The sequence below is a fragment of the Nicotiana sylvestris genome, chromosome 4 (genome assembly GCF_000393655.2).
Source record: "Nicotiana sylvestris chromosome 4, ASM39365v2, whole genome shotgun sequence".
Classification (NCBI taxonomy): domain Eukaryota; kingdom Viridiplantae; phylum Streptophyta; class Magnoliopsida; order Solanales; family Solanaceae; genus Nicotiana; species Nicotiana sylvestris.
The window spans coordinates 68,789,583-68,808,426 of NC_091060.1; the positions used below are offsets into that span (position 1 = coordinate 68,789,583).

Genomic DNA, 18,844 nt, shown 5'->3' on the forward strand with positions numbered 1-18,844 from the left:
GGATCAAGGTTCACTCATTAGTAATCCTTATGCAACTTCAGCTTTTTCACATTATGAAACATATCAATAGCCCTAAATTTGGCTAACTCCCTAAATTTTCAAAAATTTTGCCAGAGTTTCCTTTGTATCTAGGCATATCCACCTGTTAGAGAGCGCCAGAAACATATCCTAACAGCATATACACAATCCATAGACATGACATAACTTGTAACGACACCAACCATGGCTGTAGGGGCAACATATAACCAAAACAGAACAGTTTTATATAGACCAAATCAAAGGATACAGAGTTCATAGGAACCAAATTTATAAAAGCTATTACATGGCTATACAAATAAATGTGGGTACTTCTTTTTCATATCTTCCTCGGCTTTCCAAGTGGCTTCTTCAACCTGCTGGTTTCGCCATAACACTTTCACGGAGGCAATTTCTTTATTTCTCAACTTCCGGACCTGCCTGTCAAGAATGGCAACTGGAATTTCTTCATATGACAGTTCTTCATTAACCTCAATGGTTTCAACTGGCACAATAGTGGACGGATCTCCCACTACCTTCTTCAATATAGACACATGGAAGACTGGGTGTCAATGACATCTTGGGTGGTAGCTCAAGCTTATATGCCACCTGACCGATCCTCTGAATGATTCTATACGGTCTGACATACCTCGGACTCAATTTTCCTTTCTTTCCAAACCGCATGATACCCTTCATGGAGGAAACTTCAAAAATACCCAATAATCTTCTTTGAACTCCAAATCTCTGCGACGAACGTCTGAATTAGACTTTTGGTGACTCTGAGAAGTTTTCAACCTTTCCTTAATAATTTTGACTTTCTCCATGGCCTGATGTACAAGGTCCGGCCCTATCAATTCAGCTTCTCCAACCTTGAACTACCCAATGGGAGACCTACATCTTTTACCACACAATGCCTCGAATGTTCCATCTGGATACTAGCATGGAAGCTGTTGTTATAAGCAAATTCTATGAGTGGCAAATGGTCATCCCAGCTACCTTTCAAATTAAGAGCACAAGCACGCAACATGTCCTCAAGCGTTTGAATAGGTCGCTCCACTTGCCCGTCGGTCTGAGGATGAAAAGTTGTACTAAGATTTACCTGCGTACCCAAACCTTGCTGAAATTTCTTCAAAAAGTTGGTCGTGAACTGAGCCCCTCGATCTGAAATGATTGATACTGGAGTGCCATGCAACCTGACTATTTCTTTGATATACAACTGAGCATATTGTTCCGCTGTGTCGGTAGATTTAACTAGCAAGAAGTGTGCTAATTTCGTGAGTTGATCCACGATTACCCAAATTGAGTCAAACTTACGCGGAGTGCGCGGTAACCCTACCACAAAATACATGTTGATCATTTCCCATTTCCACATTAGAATTTCTATGCTTTGAGCCAATCCATCAGGCCTTTGGTGTTCGGCCTTCACTTGTTGACAATTCAGAAATTTTGCCACAAAGTCTGCCACATCCCTTTTCATGTTGCTCCACCAATAAACTTCCTTAAGATCGTGATACATTTTTGTAGAACCTGGGTGTATGGAATACCTAGAATTGTGAGCTTCGGCCATGATCCTCTCCCGAAGGCCGTCAATATCTGGAACACATAGGCTGCCTTGGTACCGTAGGGTACCATCATCCATGCCAAAGGAAAAAGCTACGGTCGTGTACTTGTAAATCTCCTCCTTCAGCTGAGCTAACAATGGATCATTAAATTGCTTCTCCTTCACCTCTGCCACAAGCGATGATTCAGTCCTATTCTACACAATCACTCTTCCTTCATTAGAGTCCGCAAGGCGGACTCCCAAACTAGCCAATTAGTGAACCTCTCGGGCCAACGCCCTTAGATATGTCTCCAAATGAGCCAAACTTCCCATAGATTTCCGGCTATGAGCATCCGCCACAATATTGGCTTTTCCGGGGTGATAGAGAATATCGATATCATAATCCTTGAGCAACTCTAACCATCTTCTTTGTCTGATGTTCAACTCCTTTTGTTTGAAAATATATTAAAGGCTATTGTGGTCCGTAAATACATCCACATGGACCCTATAAAAATAATGTTGCCAAATCTTTAGTGCAAACACCACTACTGCAAGCTCTAAGTTGTGTGTTGGATAGTTCTTTTCATGATTCTTGAGTTGCCTAGAAGTGTAAGTTATAACCTTGTCATGTTGCATTAGCACACACCCAAGCCCGATCCTTGAAGCATCGCAATACACCATAAATCTCTCTATACACTCTGGCAGGGTTAATACCGGTGTTGTAGTCAATCTTGATTTCAATTCCTGGAAACTCCTTTCACAAGCATCGGACCACTGGAACTTAACTGCTTTCTATGTCAACTTAGTCAATGGAGAGGCAAGAGTAGAAAATCCCTCTACAAATCTTCTGTAGTACCCAGCCAAACCTAAGAAATTGTGAATCTCTGTTGGAGTGGTAGGTCTAGGCCAATTCCTTACTACTGCAATCTTTTGAGGATCAATCATAATCCCTTCCCTGGAGACGACATGACCCAAGAACGTGACAGATTCAAGCCAAAATTCACATTTCAAAAATTTTGCATACAGTTGGTGATGTTGAAGATTCTGCAGAATTTCCCTGAGGTGGTCAGCATTGTCCTCCCGACTTTGGGAATACACAAGAATGTCGTCAATGAACACTATCACAAAAGAGTCTAGAAAAGGCTTAAAGACTCGATTCATAAGATCCATGAAAGCTGCCAGGGCATTTTTTAGCCCAAAAGACATCACCAGAAATTCAAAGTGCCCATACCGAGTCCTGAAAGCTATTTTTAGAATATCCTGCTCCCTTATCTTCAATTGATGATACCCGGACCGCAAGTCAATTTTTGAGAAACACGTAGCACCTTGCAATTGATCAAACAAGTCATATATCCACATATATCAAGGATAGCATATTGTGCACATTGAAACACACCTTCCACATATAGTCTTGCAACACCAATTCACTTGAAATAATAAGCACAACATCTATTTGGTCCTAGAAGGACCTTCCCCAGATTCGACATCCTTGGCTCTGTCGAACAGCTTCCCCAATTCGTGAAGTCTCAACAATAGGTATGCTCTGGCTAAATGTCCACCTTCAATCCCTTTAGCCTTTTGACAGTCTTCAACCCTTTTGAGAAATTTTCCAGCTAGTTCTACTATGCCTCACTCCAAGTATCCTAGCCTTTAGTTGGAACTGATAGCCATGTCTTTCCATTCCTCAATCAGCTTCTTGTTGGACTCTTGTATCTCGCGGTGTTCGCTCTCACATTCACGGATCCTTTTGCTTAGTTGGTTGTACTTGACTTGTGCCTCGTCCTTCTTATCTATAATTCTATGACCTCGAACAAACCCTGGCTGGCCCAGACCATCCCAATTGTCTTCCAACCAACCAGAATAGAAAGGGGTACACCGGCATGATATTTGTCTGGCTCGATTGTGTCTTTCTCCATTACGATCTTGCAGTGCCACATGTGCTGGGCTTGGCACTTGTGGGGACTATCATCATTTTGGAAGTCTGCTCGAAGATGGCTTATCTTGTCGACCCTAGGTATGACTTGCTTCCTACCTTCTTGCCTCATAACTTGAAGAGGGACGTAAGGGTATGTTCCTCTTAGACCAATCAGTATCAGGAAAGGTGCATCTCTGGATCGGGCGATGAACTCCTATGTTGGAAACCACTCGAACATCCATTAAACATATTCTTCAATCAGATTATCAAAGAGCTCAATCCATTCTTTGGCATTCTCAGGCTGAGCGGACATGTCAAGGATGTAATTCATTCGCTTTGGATGGTGTAAAGCGATGTGATCATCCCAGGACATTCGCTGAATTTCTTGTCGGTATTCGCCTTTTTGGAGATGTTCCATGAGCCAAAGCTGAAGTAGTAGATTGCAGCCTTCGAAGTGTATCGCTCCTCATTGACACTTCTCTAAGGCTCGGTATATGTCTGCAATGATCATGGGTACAATGTTGAATGTCTACCCACCAATCCCCTCCATTAGGGTCTTAGTTACCATAGCCAGCCTAGTATAGATTCTCCCTTTCTTCATTGAAAACACGATCAGACCCAGGAAGCAAAACATGAAGACGAATACCCTACGATGGATATGTCCCAAGGATGTGATGGCAAACTCGTCATGGTAGGTACGGTATGATTTGTTGTGACCGTACCTTTCATACAGGTAGTCAAAAGGGATGTACGATTCCTTTAGGCATACCAATTAAGCATTCTTCTTCAAACCCATCATTTTTAGGAAACCCTTGCCCGTGCGGTTCTCAGGCATTAGCAAACCCGGGGTTTCCCATACTAGACCGGCCAGTCCTCATATCTCCTCTAGCAAAGGTGTTATTTTGATGTCTCTGAAGCGGAACACGACCCTTTCACAATCCCAAAATAAGGTAGCAGCTTCTATTATCATGTTGTTAGGCTAGATATCCAAGAGGGATGGTATATTACCCAGATATTTTCTGACAAGGGTTTTGTCACTAGAATGTAAATCTTCCCACCAACTTAGCAATCTTGGGTGGATATTGGTGATCATGCCGAATTTGGGGACTTCGTGCCTCATATTTCTGCAAGTCAAACAAGGTTAGGCCCTTACCCCCACCAGACTTGACTATTTAACATCAACAATTAGCATGAAGCATTTAGTTCTCCAAATAAATGCACAGAACGTGATGATGTCCGTTTGGGTTTAGGGAAACCCAGTGGACTTTTGGACAAGGCTATCTTAAAGGATCATTATGTGGACAATATAACTGACCCAGCTAGGTTTGACCATGATGCATGCGCAATTTAAACAGAGTAAGGTTTCTATGGGGTTTTAGACTGGCACCCTTGAGCGGACAACTCAAGGGGGAAGGCACGGAACTGTCGACTACACCGCTGATCGACTAGTTTTACTGCAAATAAGCCTTTCCGAATTCATGGGGGGTAATGATATAGGAAGGGCGCAACCACTCATCAAGCGTTGCAATAGTATTTGTTTGGCACGAGTGGAATATGATGTGGAGCATGATTTATGCAGCAATTAATAACATATAGACAAGTATTTTCACGTTGGAAAAATAAATATAGCATTTAAATAATTGAAAAGACAGTTACAAGAAAAGGAAAACAAAGAGACAAGTCAGTTTTCAGGGTAATAAAGAAATCATAAATGCTTAAAAAGAAACAGACAATTAAATTCAAATAAGAGAGGAGGGTACGGGATAAAGCATGCTTGGACTAGTTTGTAAAGACAAGTTTGTTATGGTAAGAGCCTACACAAATATACCCAGTAGAGTCGCCATGCTGTCGCGCCCCCTTTTTCCCTCCTCACGTAGAGAGGTCCGGGTTTCGACATTCCATGGGGTGCAATGACTCATTTCCTTTTTGGGAATTGGGTATTTCAAGAGTCGCCACCTAACGGATTATGATGCATTAGGGCACCTAGAGTGATTAACTCTTGGGTTGGTTTGCATTACCAGAGATTAGGGTAAGGGCGCGAGATAACCTCGAGGGAAGGTGTTAGGCACCCCTCTTGGTCCACAACTGTGGGTCCCGACCAAACTTATATTTTTACAAATTAGTCCATACAAATAATTGAATCAAATAGGTACAGTACATTTGAACAAGTCAAGTAGTGAAATAAAGGTTGAACAAATTATGAAGAAAAGATTTAAACAAGGAGAAGGTTAGGGGGTAAAGAGGGGTCCTATGTTGTTTATCCTGCAGGATCACCCCACGCAATGTCCGGTAAATACTCCTCAATGAGGGGCTACACATAATATTAGCGCGTAGTCATCATATCCCACGTCTACCCTTCACATCCCCTTATTGGTCATGTAAAGCGAGTGTTAGTCATCGATTCCTATTGCGTGCTGCTACCCGTCCCTTCTTAATAGTCCCGGAGGGAATTAGGACCTCTTCCTATAGGCAGTTCTAGACATACCCCTAATAAAGGCAAAATTCTAAGGCGACAGTCAAAGAAAAGCAATTTAAGACTTTCAAAGAAATGGAGCAATTAAAGGCTCATAGTTTCCTCCGCAAACAAGCACGACTCAACTACAAATAAGGTCTTTAGCAATCAAAATCCTAAAGAAGGATTTCTAAATGATTATGCAGGAATAAACCACTTTCAGATGAAGAAGTCACAACCTATTAGTTACCTAGGATCTCTTTTAAAAGCTCATTAGGATTCAGAAATGTTGAGTGACAAAAACAGCTTCAGAGCAGTGCAAGTTTTGAAAATGCCCTAAGGCTTGCCTACATGCACGATTGATACTTATGTTAATGCAGAAACAAGAAAGTTTTGAAATAATCCCTTTTAAACCTACATGCAGGATATCTAATGAGATTACAGCAGTTTTGAAAGGACTAATTTATAAAAAAAAGTTATTGCCCGGTTTTGGGAAATAAATTAGGTGAGGTGCATTTGATCTATTAGGCTAATTCGAATTACTAGACAGAATTGCGAATTAGATCATGGTATCTAGGCATATTACTGTTTTTAGTCAACTTGCAGTAACATATGAAAGGCTTGTTGAATCGGAATTACACCCTATAGGCATGGTATCTACACTTGAGTTGATTTAAAACATGATGACATGGAACCTAGAAACATGGTTTCTACATGACAAATGCAGGATTTAAGAACATGATTTGTATATGATGAAAGTGACATTAAAAGTGAGGTCCTTATAGGCATGGTTTCTATTATGATGCAAATGAGATCGAAAGCGAAACCCTTCAGGCATGCTTCTACTATGAAAATGCAATCAGATTCAACATGAACAGAAACCCTATAGGCATGTTCTCTAGTGAGTGAGGCAAGTAGATTCGAAATTAAATCCTAATGCATGATTCCTACCCAAGTTACTCCATAAAGTATACATCTACCTACCCTTTCACTAAATGCCCCAAAGATCTGTTTACAAATTATTACAAGCCAACAAATGAATTACATAAGTGAAATAAAAATTAAGAAGTTATTCTATAGAGAACCTGCAATTAGGCCATAGTTACCTAAAGCCTCCAATGGTCTTTCAATCCTTGTTTCCATAGACAAATTAGAGTCTAGGTGCATCAAAGTTCCCTAAGGGTCTCAAGGACCCTGGGTAATGCTTACACCTAGACTTAATAGCCAAGCATTGAACCAGTGCACTGTGGAAATCCAGCCTCAGTATGCCAGAGTTCCAAGAGTTCTCAAGGGGATCCCAAGGCAGTACGCATACTAGATGGGGCAGAACTTATTAACTAGGAGTAGAGTGAAAGTGCAGGACACATACTTGAAAGGAGTTTGTTAAAAAACTGGACTAAAAGGTCCATTTAGAAAGCAATTAGTAACAAAGATGGTTGAAAGAAGTTGGATTAGTAAAACAGAGTTCAAACACTTCAGGGTAAGACCATACACAGCAAGTGAATGAATTCGGTAATCACACATGGGGTTAAGGGGGTTTGGGGATACATATACATTAACTGTAGACACCTGACCCTAGCAGGAGTATTAGGACTGGTATGGACATGTTCAGAGATAGTTGGACACTGGCATAATCATAAATCAGTCATGAACACATAGAGGAGGGACGGGGGATTTGGGATTCACAAAGTAGTAAGTGCACAGTAGGTAAAAGAATACAATTGTCCAAGCATGCTTGAATCACACAAAGGGAATACATAAATTTAAAGGGAGGGGAATTATATCAGCATGCTTAGATACAGACTTCACAACAAAACCACAAGTAAAAGCAGGCCAGAAATAAAAGAAACTGAAACAGGAATAGAAACATGTTGTTGTTGAGACGTTAATTTAAACTAGGACATACCAGTGAAGATAGAGGTAAGAAAAATGAAAGAACCAAGGTTTACAGATGATTAGCCTTGGCTTGCAGCCGGCTGATAGTAGTAGAATAACACAGAGTTTTTTTAAGTAAGAGAGGGGTTTTTGAAAGCCAAGTCTTGTGTCTTGTTAATGAAAGACTTAGGGTATTTATAGCTTTGAAAATAGGTAGAAAATAAGGTAACAAGTAAAGGTTTAGCACAATTATGGAAGTAATCACAATTAGAATCCAATTAATATAAGTACTCCCCTTTAATCAAGGAATTACAACTTAAACGGATACCAACAGGGATAACCAAGGAAAGAAAATCAGTTGAGAAAGACTGGTTTTTACCATATAAGGGGTAGTAAAAGTATAGAGCATACGATTGAGTCTAGTTACAAAATACACTAATTAAGGAAAGGATTCAGCAAGAATGAAACACCACAGCAAATAAGGAAATGCAATCAATCAACTTAAACAGCCGAGTAAAATTTTAGGGTTTTATAAGAAAATCTTGCAATCAAACCATAAATTAAAGAAGTCGGTATCAACAAAAGGGAGTCATGATTCTGTACTTCAACATATAAATAAAGAAGAATGAACAGACATAGCAGACATGCAAGGTCAACCAAATCGTCAGAAAGAAGCAAGAGATGAGCAAACCAGAAGGACACAATCATACAGAAGTGACACGAGTACGCTAAGGACTCAGTAGAAAAAACCCATTCGAAGCATGGTAACCAACAAAAACTTAACAAAGTCAAGTAGTAATGGCTAACACACAGAACCAGAGTGAAGAAACCAATCTAACACACAAAAACAGGTAAAGAAGATCAGGCCAACACACAGAAACAAGTAAAGAAAATCTTTAAGAAATTAGGGCTTTTTAATAGAGTTGAGTTAAAAAGCAGTAAGAACTTAGAATCGGTCAAGATAAACAAAGAAAAAGGTTTAATCATAAAGAAATCAGTCGAAAACGGTATCGAAAGAACTCCGAAAACCCTAGTTTCTCAAAGGGAGTAAAAAATGGTTTAAAGTAGAAGATCTTTCAAAAGAAAGCTCGAGAATAAGCAATTCATAGAAGGAGATAGGCTTAAAGCATAAAAATAACATAGATCTGAGAGATTCAGAAGAGAGTTAGGGTTTCAAAAAGAAAACCAAGTAAAAATTAAAGGAACCTATTGAAACTTCACCGATCGTGACATATAAGGTGTGATTTTGCCCAAAATCACACCGGAGACCCATAAGTAACAGGAACAGAAACCCTATGTCCAAATCGACATGGCCTAGGACCCTTGAGGGCCTTAGAGATGATGAGCAGGGTGATGAGAGACACATTGGAGGCTTGGGTTTGAAAGGGTGGTCGCCGGAGAAGGAGGCGGTGAAAATTGATTAGGGTTAGGTCGAGAGAGAAGAGAGACGAAAGCATCTGAGGACGGCGCCCTTAGAAAAGTGATTAGGGTTATGGGGTCTCTCAGAATTAAAAAGGAAAGGTCGAATGAGGGCAGTTGATCTAGGCCAGGATTTAGTATGGCTTGGGTCGGGTAGGCGTGTATAGGATCTGGGTCGGGTGGTTTGGGTGTGAAATTGGGCTGGAGAGGGGTCCAATTTTGGCTATAATTGAAAGCCAAATTTGGTTGTTATTTAAATAGCCAATTTCACCTATTTAATTTATAAAAAAATAACAAGCAATTTCTGGAAAATAAATTTAAGGTACCAAAATGATTTGAAATACATAATTAACAATTTTAAAATATGAAATCATCAATTTTATGCATATAAAACATAATTAAATCTTAAAAGGGCTAATATTGCAATTATGTGAAATTTAGCTTTAAAAATACTAAATGTAATTATAAAAATATATAAAAATTACCTTAGCCATATTTTGGCATAAATATAGAAATTAAATGGATGAATTATCAAAGCAATAATTTTGGAAACAATTATTGGGAATTTTATGGATAAAAAGGGAGAAAATAAGTCAATTTAATCCCTTAAAATTATGCGAAAAATAATAAAAACCTTGGAAATGATTATATATGCATATATATGCTATTTTGAAGGTATTTATGCATATTTAAAATATATAGGAAAAAATTGGGTAACAACACGCGGTCCTTACTACCCACTAGAGCAGCCAATACCGCATCTAGAGCAGACCTTCCAACAGGCCGACATTATTTATGGGTCAGATGAAGAAGAAGAATTTGCAGTAGTAAAGAACTTGTTTCTAGAGGACGGTGATATGGACTATTGCGTTATTCTCGAGGAGGAGGGGGAGAAAGGCCCTTCCATACAGGCTGGGAGTAGAGGGGCACATCTCAAGAATAGGACCATCAGGACAACCAAAGCCCGACGAGCCTCGGGGAAGCAAGGCTAAAACAAGCATTACTCATTGTTTTATTTGCTAAATGATTTTATTTTCGCAATAAGATCTTTGATGTTCAAAACCGTTACTCAATTTATCAAAAGCATTTTTGATTTTTCTTATGAATTAATAGTTATTGCTATCGTTTTCTCTCCTTGCTTTACCAATACAGCATTACTATTACTTGTCTTGATGAACCAATGACTGTGACATGCAATGAGACAACGCAACAAATGGACATGGATTCAGAGGAAGATGACATACCTGACGAGATTGTCAAAGAAGTTGAGAACTTTGAAAATAGATCTAAGTCCAACCTGGACGAGACCGAAATTGTCAACCCGGGAGATGCAGAAAACGTCAAGGAAACACGAATCAGCATTCACCTACCGCCATCAGAGAAGAAAGAATACGCAGAATTTCTAAAGGAGTATGAGGATATATTCGCCTGGTCGTATGATGACATGACTGGTCTGAGTAAGTCTATTGTGGCTCACAAATTTCCAACCGATCCAATGTGTCCACCGGTAAAGCAAAATGTCAGAAAGTTCAAGCCTGATATGAGTTTGAAAATCAAGGAAGAAGTCACCAAGTAGATCAACGCTAAGGTTCTCAGGGTAGTAGAATACCCGACATGGTTAGCCAATATTTTGCCAGTGCCAAAGAAGGATGGGAAGGTCAGAGTCTATGTCGACTATCAAGATCTCAACCGGGCCAGTCCGAAAGACGACTTCCCTTTGCCAAATATACACATCCAGATTGACAATTGCGCCAAGCATGAGCTACAGTCATTCGTAGATTACTTCGTTGGTTATCATCAGATCTGGATGGATAAGGAAGATGCTGAGAAAATGGCTTTCATTACGCTGTGGGGAGTGTACTGTTACAAGATGATGTAATTCGGCCTGAAGAATGCAGGGGGCACCTACATAAAGGCCATGACTACCATCTTCCATGATATGATACACAAGGAAATAGAGGTATATGTGTATGATGTTATTATCAAATCCAAAAAGGCCACTGACCACATAGAAGATCTGAAGAAGTTCTTCAATAGACTGCGGATATACAACCTGAAACTAAACCCCACAAAGTGCGCATTTGGGGTTCCTGCTGGGAAATTGCTTGGGTTTATTGTGAGCCGCCGAGGAATAGAACTGGATCCATCGAAAGTCAAAGCCATTCAAGAATTACCACCGCCAAGGAATAAGAAGGATGTGATGAGTTTCTTGGGAAGGCTTAACTACATCAGCCGATTCATAGCACAGTCTATAGTTATTTGTGAGCCAATCTTTAAGATGTTAAAGAAGGACGCTGCCACCAAATGGACCGATGACTGCCAAAAGGCCTTCAACAAAATCAAGGAGTACATGTCCACACCACCAATCTTAGTCCCGCCCGAGCCAGGTAGACCCTTATTACTCTACGTTACAGTGTTAGATGGAGCTTTCGGCTACGTTCTGGGGCAGCATGATGAAATAGTGAGGAAGGAACAAGCCATTTATTATCTCAATAAGAAGTTCACCCCGTACGAGGCTCGGTATTCTCTATTGGAACGCACCTGTTGTGCTTTGACTTGGGTAGCTCAGAAGCTGAGACATTACTTCTGTGCCTATACTACATATCTCATATCGAGAATGGATTCCTTGAAGTACATCTTTCCAAAACCCATGCCCACAAGCAAGCTAGCCAAGTGGCAAATCCTGTTGAGTGAGTTCGACATTATTTACGTAACTCAGAAAGTAGTCAAGGGACAGGCACTAGCAGACCACCTTGTTGAAAACCCAAAGGAGTTGGCATAGTAGCAGTCCTAATATCAAAAAACGGTCAGCATTATCCGGTGTCTACCAAACTCAAGTTCCCTTACACCAACAATATGGCCGGGTATAAAGCCTGCATCTTAGGACTCAAAATGGTCATTTACATGAACGTTCAAGAGCTGCTAGTGATTGGAGATTCAGACTTACTTATACATCAGGTACGAGGAGAATGGACAACCAAGAACTCCAACATACTCTCGTATCTGCATCATGTACAGGAATTGAGAAAGAGGTTCACGAAGACTCTAATTCTAGCATGTTCCCAGAATCCAGAATGAGTTCGTTGATGTTTTGGCTACCCTTTCATCTATTATACAGCATCCCGACAAGAATTTCATTAATCCCATTCCGGTGAAAACCCATAATCAGTCAGCTTACTGGGCCCATGTTGAAGAGGAAGCAGACAGAAAGCCTTGGTTTCATGATATCAAGGAATATTTATCAAAAAAAGAGTACTCAGAGCTTGCGAATCCTACCCAGAAACGCACACTTCGGAGATTGTCCAACAACTTCTTTCACAGCGTAGGAATCCTATACAGGAGGACTCCCGATTTAGGATTATTAAGATGTGTCGACACAAAGAAAGCATCCAGGCTACTAGAAGAAATTCATGCTGGGACCTGCGGTCCACATATGAACGGTTTTGTCTTAGCAAAGAAGATACTCTGGGCTAGTTACTTTTGGATGACTATGGAAACAGACTACATCTAGTATGTCTGGAAATGCCACCGCTGTCAGATACATGCAGACATGATAAAGGTACCTCCAAGCGAGCTTAACACAACAAGCTCACCATGGCCGTTCGCCGCCTGGGGAATGGACGTTATTGGACCAATCAAGCATGTTGCTTCCAATGGACACAGGTTTATCCTAGTAGCCATCGACTATTTCACCAAATGGGTCAAAGCAGTGACTAAGAAAGTTATGGCAGACTTTGTCCGCGACCATATTGTTTGTTGATTCGGAATTCCAGAGTCAATCATTACTGATAATGGCTCTAACCTCAACAGCGACTTGATGAAAGCTATGTGCAAAACTTTCAATATCAAACACAAGAATTCCATAGCTTACAGACCTTAGATGAATGGAGCCATAGAAGCCGCCAACAAGAATATCAAGAAGATATTGAGGAAAATGATAAAGAATCACAGACAGTGGCACGAGAAGTTATCATTTGCTCTATTAGGGTATCGCACCATAGTCCATACATCAACCGAGGCAACCCCCTATATGTTGGTTTACGGTACAGAGGCTGTCATTCCCGCTGAGGTAGAAATTTCTTCCCTAAGGATCATACAAGAAGTTGAGCTCGACGACGCAGAGTGGGTAAAAAGTTGTTATGAGCAACTAGCCCTTATAGACGGAAAGAGAATGAATGCAGTCTGCCATGGTCAACTCTATCAGAACAGAATGTCCAGAGCCTTTAACAAAAGAGTTAAGCCAAGACAGTTCACACCGGGACAGCTGGTGTTAAAGAAAATTTTTCCACATCAAGATGAAGCCAAAGGGAAGTTCTCTCCCAACTGGCAGGGTCCATACATGGTCCACCGGGTTTTGACAGGAAGAGCCCTCATACTTGCAGAAATAGACGGAGAAGTCTGGCCAAAGCCGATCAATTCAGATGTAGTCAAGCGTTACTATGTGTAATCTTTATGCTTTCCTTATATGATGTAAATTGAACTACTCCTGACCTGATTTATGTTTGAGAGGGGATACGTAGGCAGCCCAATGGGTTTGGTCATAATGCAATAAAATTTCATTTTCCCCCGCAATTGGAAACTGGGGCAGAATTTTGAAGAGGACCCTCAAAATTCTAAAGTAATTTCAGCCGATCGCCACACGAGCAACAGTCAAAAACGTCAACCCATCAAACTGGAGCAAAATTTTAAGGAGGACCCTCAAAATTCCGTAGCAGGAGAGGTTGCAAAGTCCTGAACTACGTCACAGTCGTCGGTTCATCTAAAAGTTATTTTACATCATACTTTTACTAAATCATGCATGTTTATTATTGAAACTGCTTGTTTAGCAACGCTACCCTAATAATACAGACAGTATCACCAGATCAAAGGCGAATGAGTCAAGCAAAGCCAGCAGGGATACGAGCTAACTTTCCCCTTTACAAAACTCACAATTTTTCTTTGAATGTAGGAACTAGGATTGTGAAATCATTAACATACTATACGACCATAGGACAAACATTGTTCAAGAACACGATTCTCAGAACCATTGCACTTGCCAACATTTGCTATCAGCACACACCAGCGATGTTCCATATGTCACAATGCTCCCAGTAATCACAACGCCACAATCTGTCGTCAGCTAAGAAAACTCTACTGTTGTTTGTTAACTTATTTCTTGCATAATGCTACCATTCTGCCTTCTGAGACTAAACGTTGTCTCCATCTGCATTTGTATCGCATAAGGCTACTATTCTGCCTTCCAATCTGCATAAGGCTGTCATTCTGCCTTCCGAGGTTAAGCTCTACCTCCATCTGCATCTGCATTGCATAAGGCTATTATACCTCCATCTGCATCTGCATTGCATAAGGCTATTATTCTGCCTTCCAATCTGCATAAGGCTACCATTCTGCCTTCCGAGGTTAAGCTCTACCTCCATCTGTATCTGCATTGTATAAGGCTACTATTCTGCCTTCCAATCTGCATAAGGCTACCATTCTACCTTTCGAGGTTAAGCTCTACCTCTATCTGCATCTGCATTGCATAAGGCTACTATTCTGCCTTCCAATCTACATAAGGCTACCATTCTGCCTTCCGAGGTTAAGCTCTACATCCACCTACATCTGTATTGCATAAGCTACTATTCTGCCTTCCAATCTGCATAATGCTACCATTCTGCCTTCCGAGGCTAAGCTCTACCTCCAATTTTCTTCGAAACTAAGCGCTATCCCAAACACTATTTATCTCGCTTCTCTTTCGGGCTAAGCTTTGCCTTCAACCTTACAAGACTAAGCCTTATCTTGTTACATCATACTATTGCATATCATGGGCTGAAATATCACCAATCTATCCAAGGGTGTCATAGTCTAAAGGCACCATCCTCATAGCCTGAAGACACCATGCCATGACCTGAGGATCTTCCAAAATTTGCATGTCACTATTCAAAGGCGTCATAGTTCGTAGGCACCATTTTCATGGACCGAGAACATCATTTTATGGCCTGCAAATCCCTCATTAAACAATTCATGGCCCAGGATGTCATGGTCTAAGGACGTCATCTTTAATCGTCTGAAGACAACCTTCATTGTCCAAAGGGAATTTGCATCATGTTTAAATTTTCGCAAATACGTTTGTAGCATCATTTATCTGCAGGTAATCAGTAAGCAACCGCTATCCTAGCAGGAGAAATCCTGCTCTATTTCCCTCCAACCATCCTGAGCCTTAAATGCTCACTGTAACCGCTTCCACACCTCGTGTCCGTTCTTACAAAATTTCATCGGCATACTCCGTAGGTGAATCCCGAACTACACATGGCCTGATTCTTATAAAACTAGGGATATGTAGGTAACTTAGAAATCGGAGCTCGGTCTCTGTCTTTCAAAACATCCCGTCCGGTCAAAATTGGTCATAATGTCTTTACCCGTAAATTTTTTCATCCTTCCCGGGTAAAGAGGGATAGCTGTTGATACCTAATTTTTCCCTATATATTTTAAATATATATAACTACCTTCAAAATAGCATATATATATATATATATATGCATATATAAGCATGTCCAAGGTTTTTATTATTTTTCCCACAATTTCAAGGGATTAAATTGACTTATTTTCTCCTTTTTATCCATAAAATCCCTAATGATTGTTTCCAAAATTATTGTTTTGATAATTCATCTATTTAATTTCTATATTTATTCCAAAATATGGCTAATGTAATTTTTATATATTTTTACAATTACATTTAGTATTTTTAAAGCTAAATTGCACATAATTACAATATTAGCCCTTTTAAGATTTAATTATGTTTTATATGCATAAAATTGGATCTCGTATTTTCAAATTGTTAATTATGTATTTCAAATCATTTTGGCACCTTAAATTTATTTTCCAGAAATTTCCTGTTATTTTTTATAAATTAAATAGGTAAAATTGGCTATTTAAATAACAGTCAAATTTGGCTTTCAATTATAGCCAAAATTGGACCCCTCTCCAGCCCAATTTCACACCCAAACCACCTGACCCAGATCCTATACACGTCTACCCGACCCAAGCCATCCTAAATCCTGGTCGTTGATCTCTTAGATCAACGGCCCTCGTTCAACCTTTCCTTTTTAATTTTAAGAGACCCCCTAACCCTAATCACTTTTCTAAGGGCGCCACCCTCAGATTTTCTTGTCTCTCTTCTCTCTCGACCTAACCCTAATCACTTTTCACTGCCTCCTTCTCTGGTCATCTCCAGCGACCACCCTTTCAAACCCAAGCCTCCAATGGGTCTCTCATCACCGTGCTCATCATTTCTAAGGCCCTCAAAGGTCCTAGGCCATGTCGATTTGGACCTAGGGTTTCTGTTCCTATTACTTATGGGTCTCCGGTGTGATTTTGGGCAAAATCACACCTTATATGACACGATCGGTGAAGATTCAATAGGTTCCTTTAATTTTTACTTGGTTTTCTTTTTTGAAACCCTAACTCTCTTCTGAATCTCTCAGATCTATGTTATTTTTATGCTTTAAGCCTATCTCCTTCTATGACTTGCTTATTCTCGAGCTTTCTTCTGAAAGATCTTCTACTTTAAACCATTTTTTACTCCCTTTGAGAAACTAGGGTTTTCGGAGTTCTTTCTATACCTGTTTTGACTGATTTCTTTATGATTAAACGTTTTTCTTTGTTTATCTGACCGATTCTAAGTTCTTACTGATTTTTAACTCAACTTTGTTAAATAGCCCTAATTTCTTAAAGATTTTCTTTGCTTGTTTCTGTGTGTTGGCCTGATCTTCTTTACTTGTTTCTGTGTGTTAGATTGGTTTTCTTCACTCTGGTTCTGTGTGTTAGCCATGACTACTTGACTTTGTTAAGTTTCTGTTGGTTACCATGCTTCGAATGGGTTTTTGTACTGAGTCCTTAGCCTACTCGTGTCACTTCTGTATGATTGTGTCCATTTAGTTTGCTCATCTCTTGCTTCTTTATGTCGATATGGCTGACCTTGCATGTCTGCTACGCCTATTCATTCTTCTTTATTTATATGTTGAAGAACAGAATCATGACTCCCTCTTGATTGATCCTGATTTCCTTAATTTATGGTTTGATTGCAAGATTTTCTTATAAAACCCTAAAATTTTACTCGGCTATTAAGGTTGATTAATTCCATTTCCTTATTTGTTGTGATGCTTCATTCTTGCTGAATCCTTTCCTTGATTAGTGTATTCTGCACTTAGACTCAATCATATGCTTTATATTTTTACTACCCCTTATATGGTAAAAACCAGTCTTTCTCAATTGATTTTCTTTCCTTAGTTATCCCTGTTAGTATCCGTTTAAGCTGTAATTCCTTGATTAAAGGGGATTCTTGTATTAATTGGATTCTAGTTGTGATTACTTCCATAATTGTGCTAAACCTTTACTCGTTACCTTATTTTCTACCTATTTTCAAAGCTATAAATACCCTAAATTTTTCATTAACAAGACACGAGACTTGGCTTTCAAAAACCCCTCTTACTTAAAAAACTTTGTGTTATTCTACTACTATTAGCCGGCTGCAAGACAAGGCTAATCATCTATAAACCTTGGTTCTTTCATTTTGCCTAACTCTATCTTCACAGGTATGTCCTAGTTTAATTTAAAGTCTCAACAACAATATGTTTCTATTCCTGTTTCAGTTTCTTTTATTCTGGCCTGCTTTTACTTGTGGTTTTATTGTGAAGTATGTATCTAAGGATGTTGATATGAGTCCCCTTCCTTTAAATTCATGTATTCCTTTGAGTGATTCAAGCATGCCTGGACAATTGTATTCTTTTACCTACTGTGCACTTACCACTTTATGCATCCCAAATCCCATGTCCCTCCTCTATATGTTCATGATTGGTTTGTGATTATGCCAGTGTCCAACTATCTCTGAGCATGTCCATACTAGTCCTAATACTCATGTTGGGGTCAGGTATCTGCAGTCAATGTATATGTATCCCCAAACCCCTTTAACCCCATATGTGATTACTAAATTTATTCGCTTGTTGTGTGTGGTCTTACCCTAAAGTGTTTGAACTCTATTTTACTAATCCCACTTCTTTCAACCATCTCTGTTACTAATTGCTTTCAAAATGGACCTTTCAGTCCAGTTTTTTAACAAACTCCTTTCAAACATGTGTCCTGCACTTTCACTCTACTCCTAGTTAATAAGTTCTGCCCCCTATAGTATATGTACTGCCTTGGAATCCCCTTGAGAACCCTTGGAACTCTGGCATACTGAGGCTGGCTTTCCACACTGCACTGGTTCAATGCTTGGCTATTAAGTCTAGGTGTAAGCATTGTCCGGGGTCCTTGAGACCCTTAGGGAACTTTGATGCACCTAGACTCTGATTTGTCTATAGAAACAAGGATTGAAAGACCATTGGAGGCTTTGGGTAACTATGGCCTGATCGCAGGCTCTCTATAGAATAGCTTCTTAATTTTTATTTCACTTATGTAATTCATTTATTAGCCTATAATAATTTGTAAACAGATATTTGGGGCATTTAGTGAAAGGGTGGGTAGATGTATACTTTATGGGGTAACTTCGGTAGGAATCCTGCTTTAGGATTTAATTTCGAATCTGCTTGCCTCACTCACTAGAGAACATGCCTATAGGGTTTCTATTCCTATTGAATCTGATAGCATTTTC

General features: G+C 39.8%; 1 protein-coding gene across 1 annotated transcript; it reads right to left on the minus strand.

The window, feature by feature from the left end:
• Nucleotides 1-326: 326 nt before the first annotated feature.
• Nucleotides 327-839, minus strand: LOC138889665 (uncharacterized). The gene is made up of 2 exons (XM_070172999.1): nucleotides 732-839; nucleotides 327-551 (listed from the first exon to the last, which is right to left on the minus strand). The coding sequence occupies exons 1-2, from the start codon at nucleotides 837-839 to the stop codon at nucleotides 327-329; spliced, it is 333 nt and encodes a 110-aa protein (XP_070029100.1).
• Between the last annotated feature and the right edge of the window lie 18,005 nt (nucleotides 840-18,844).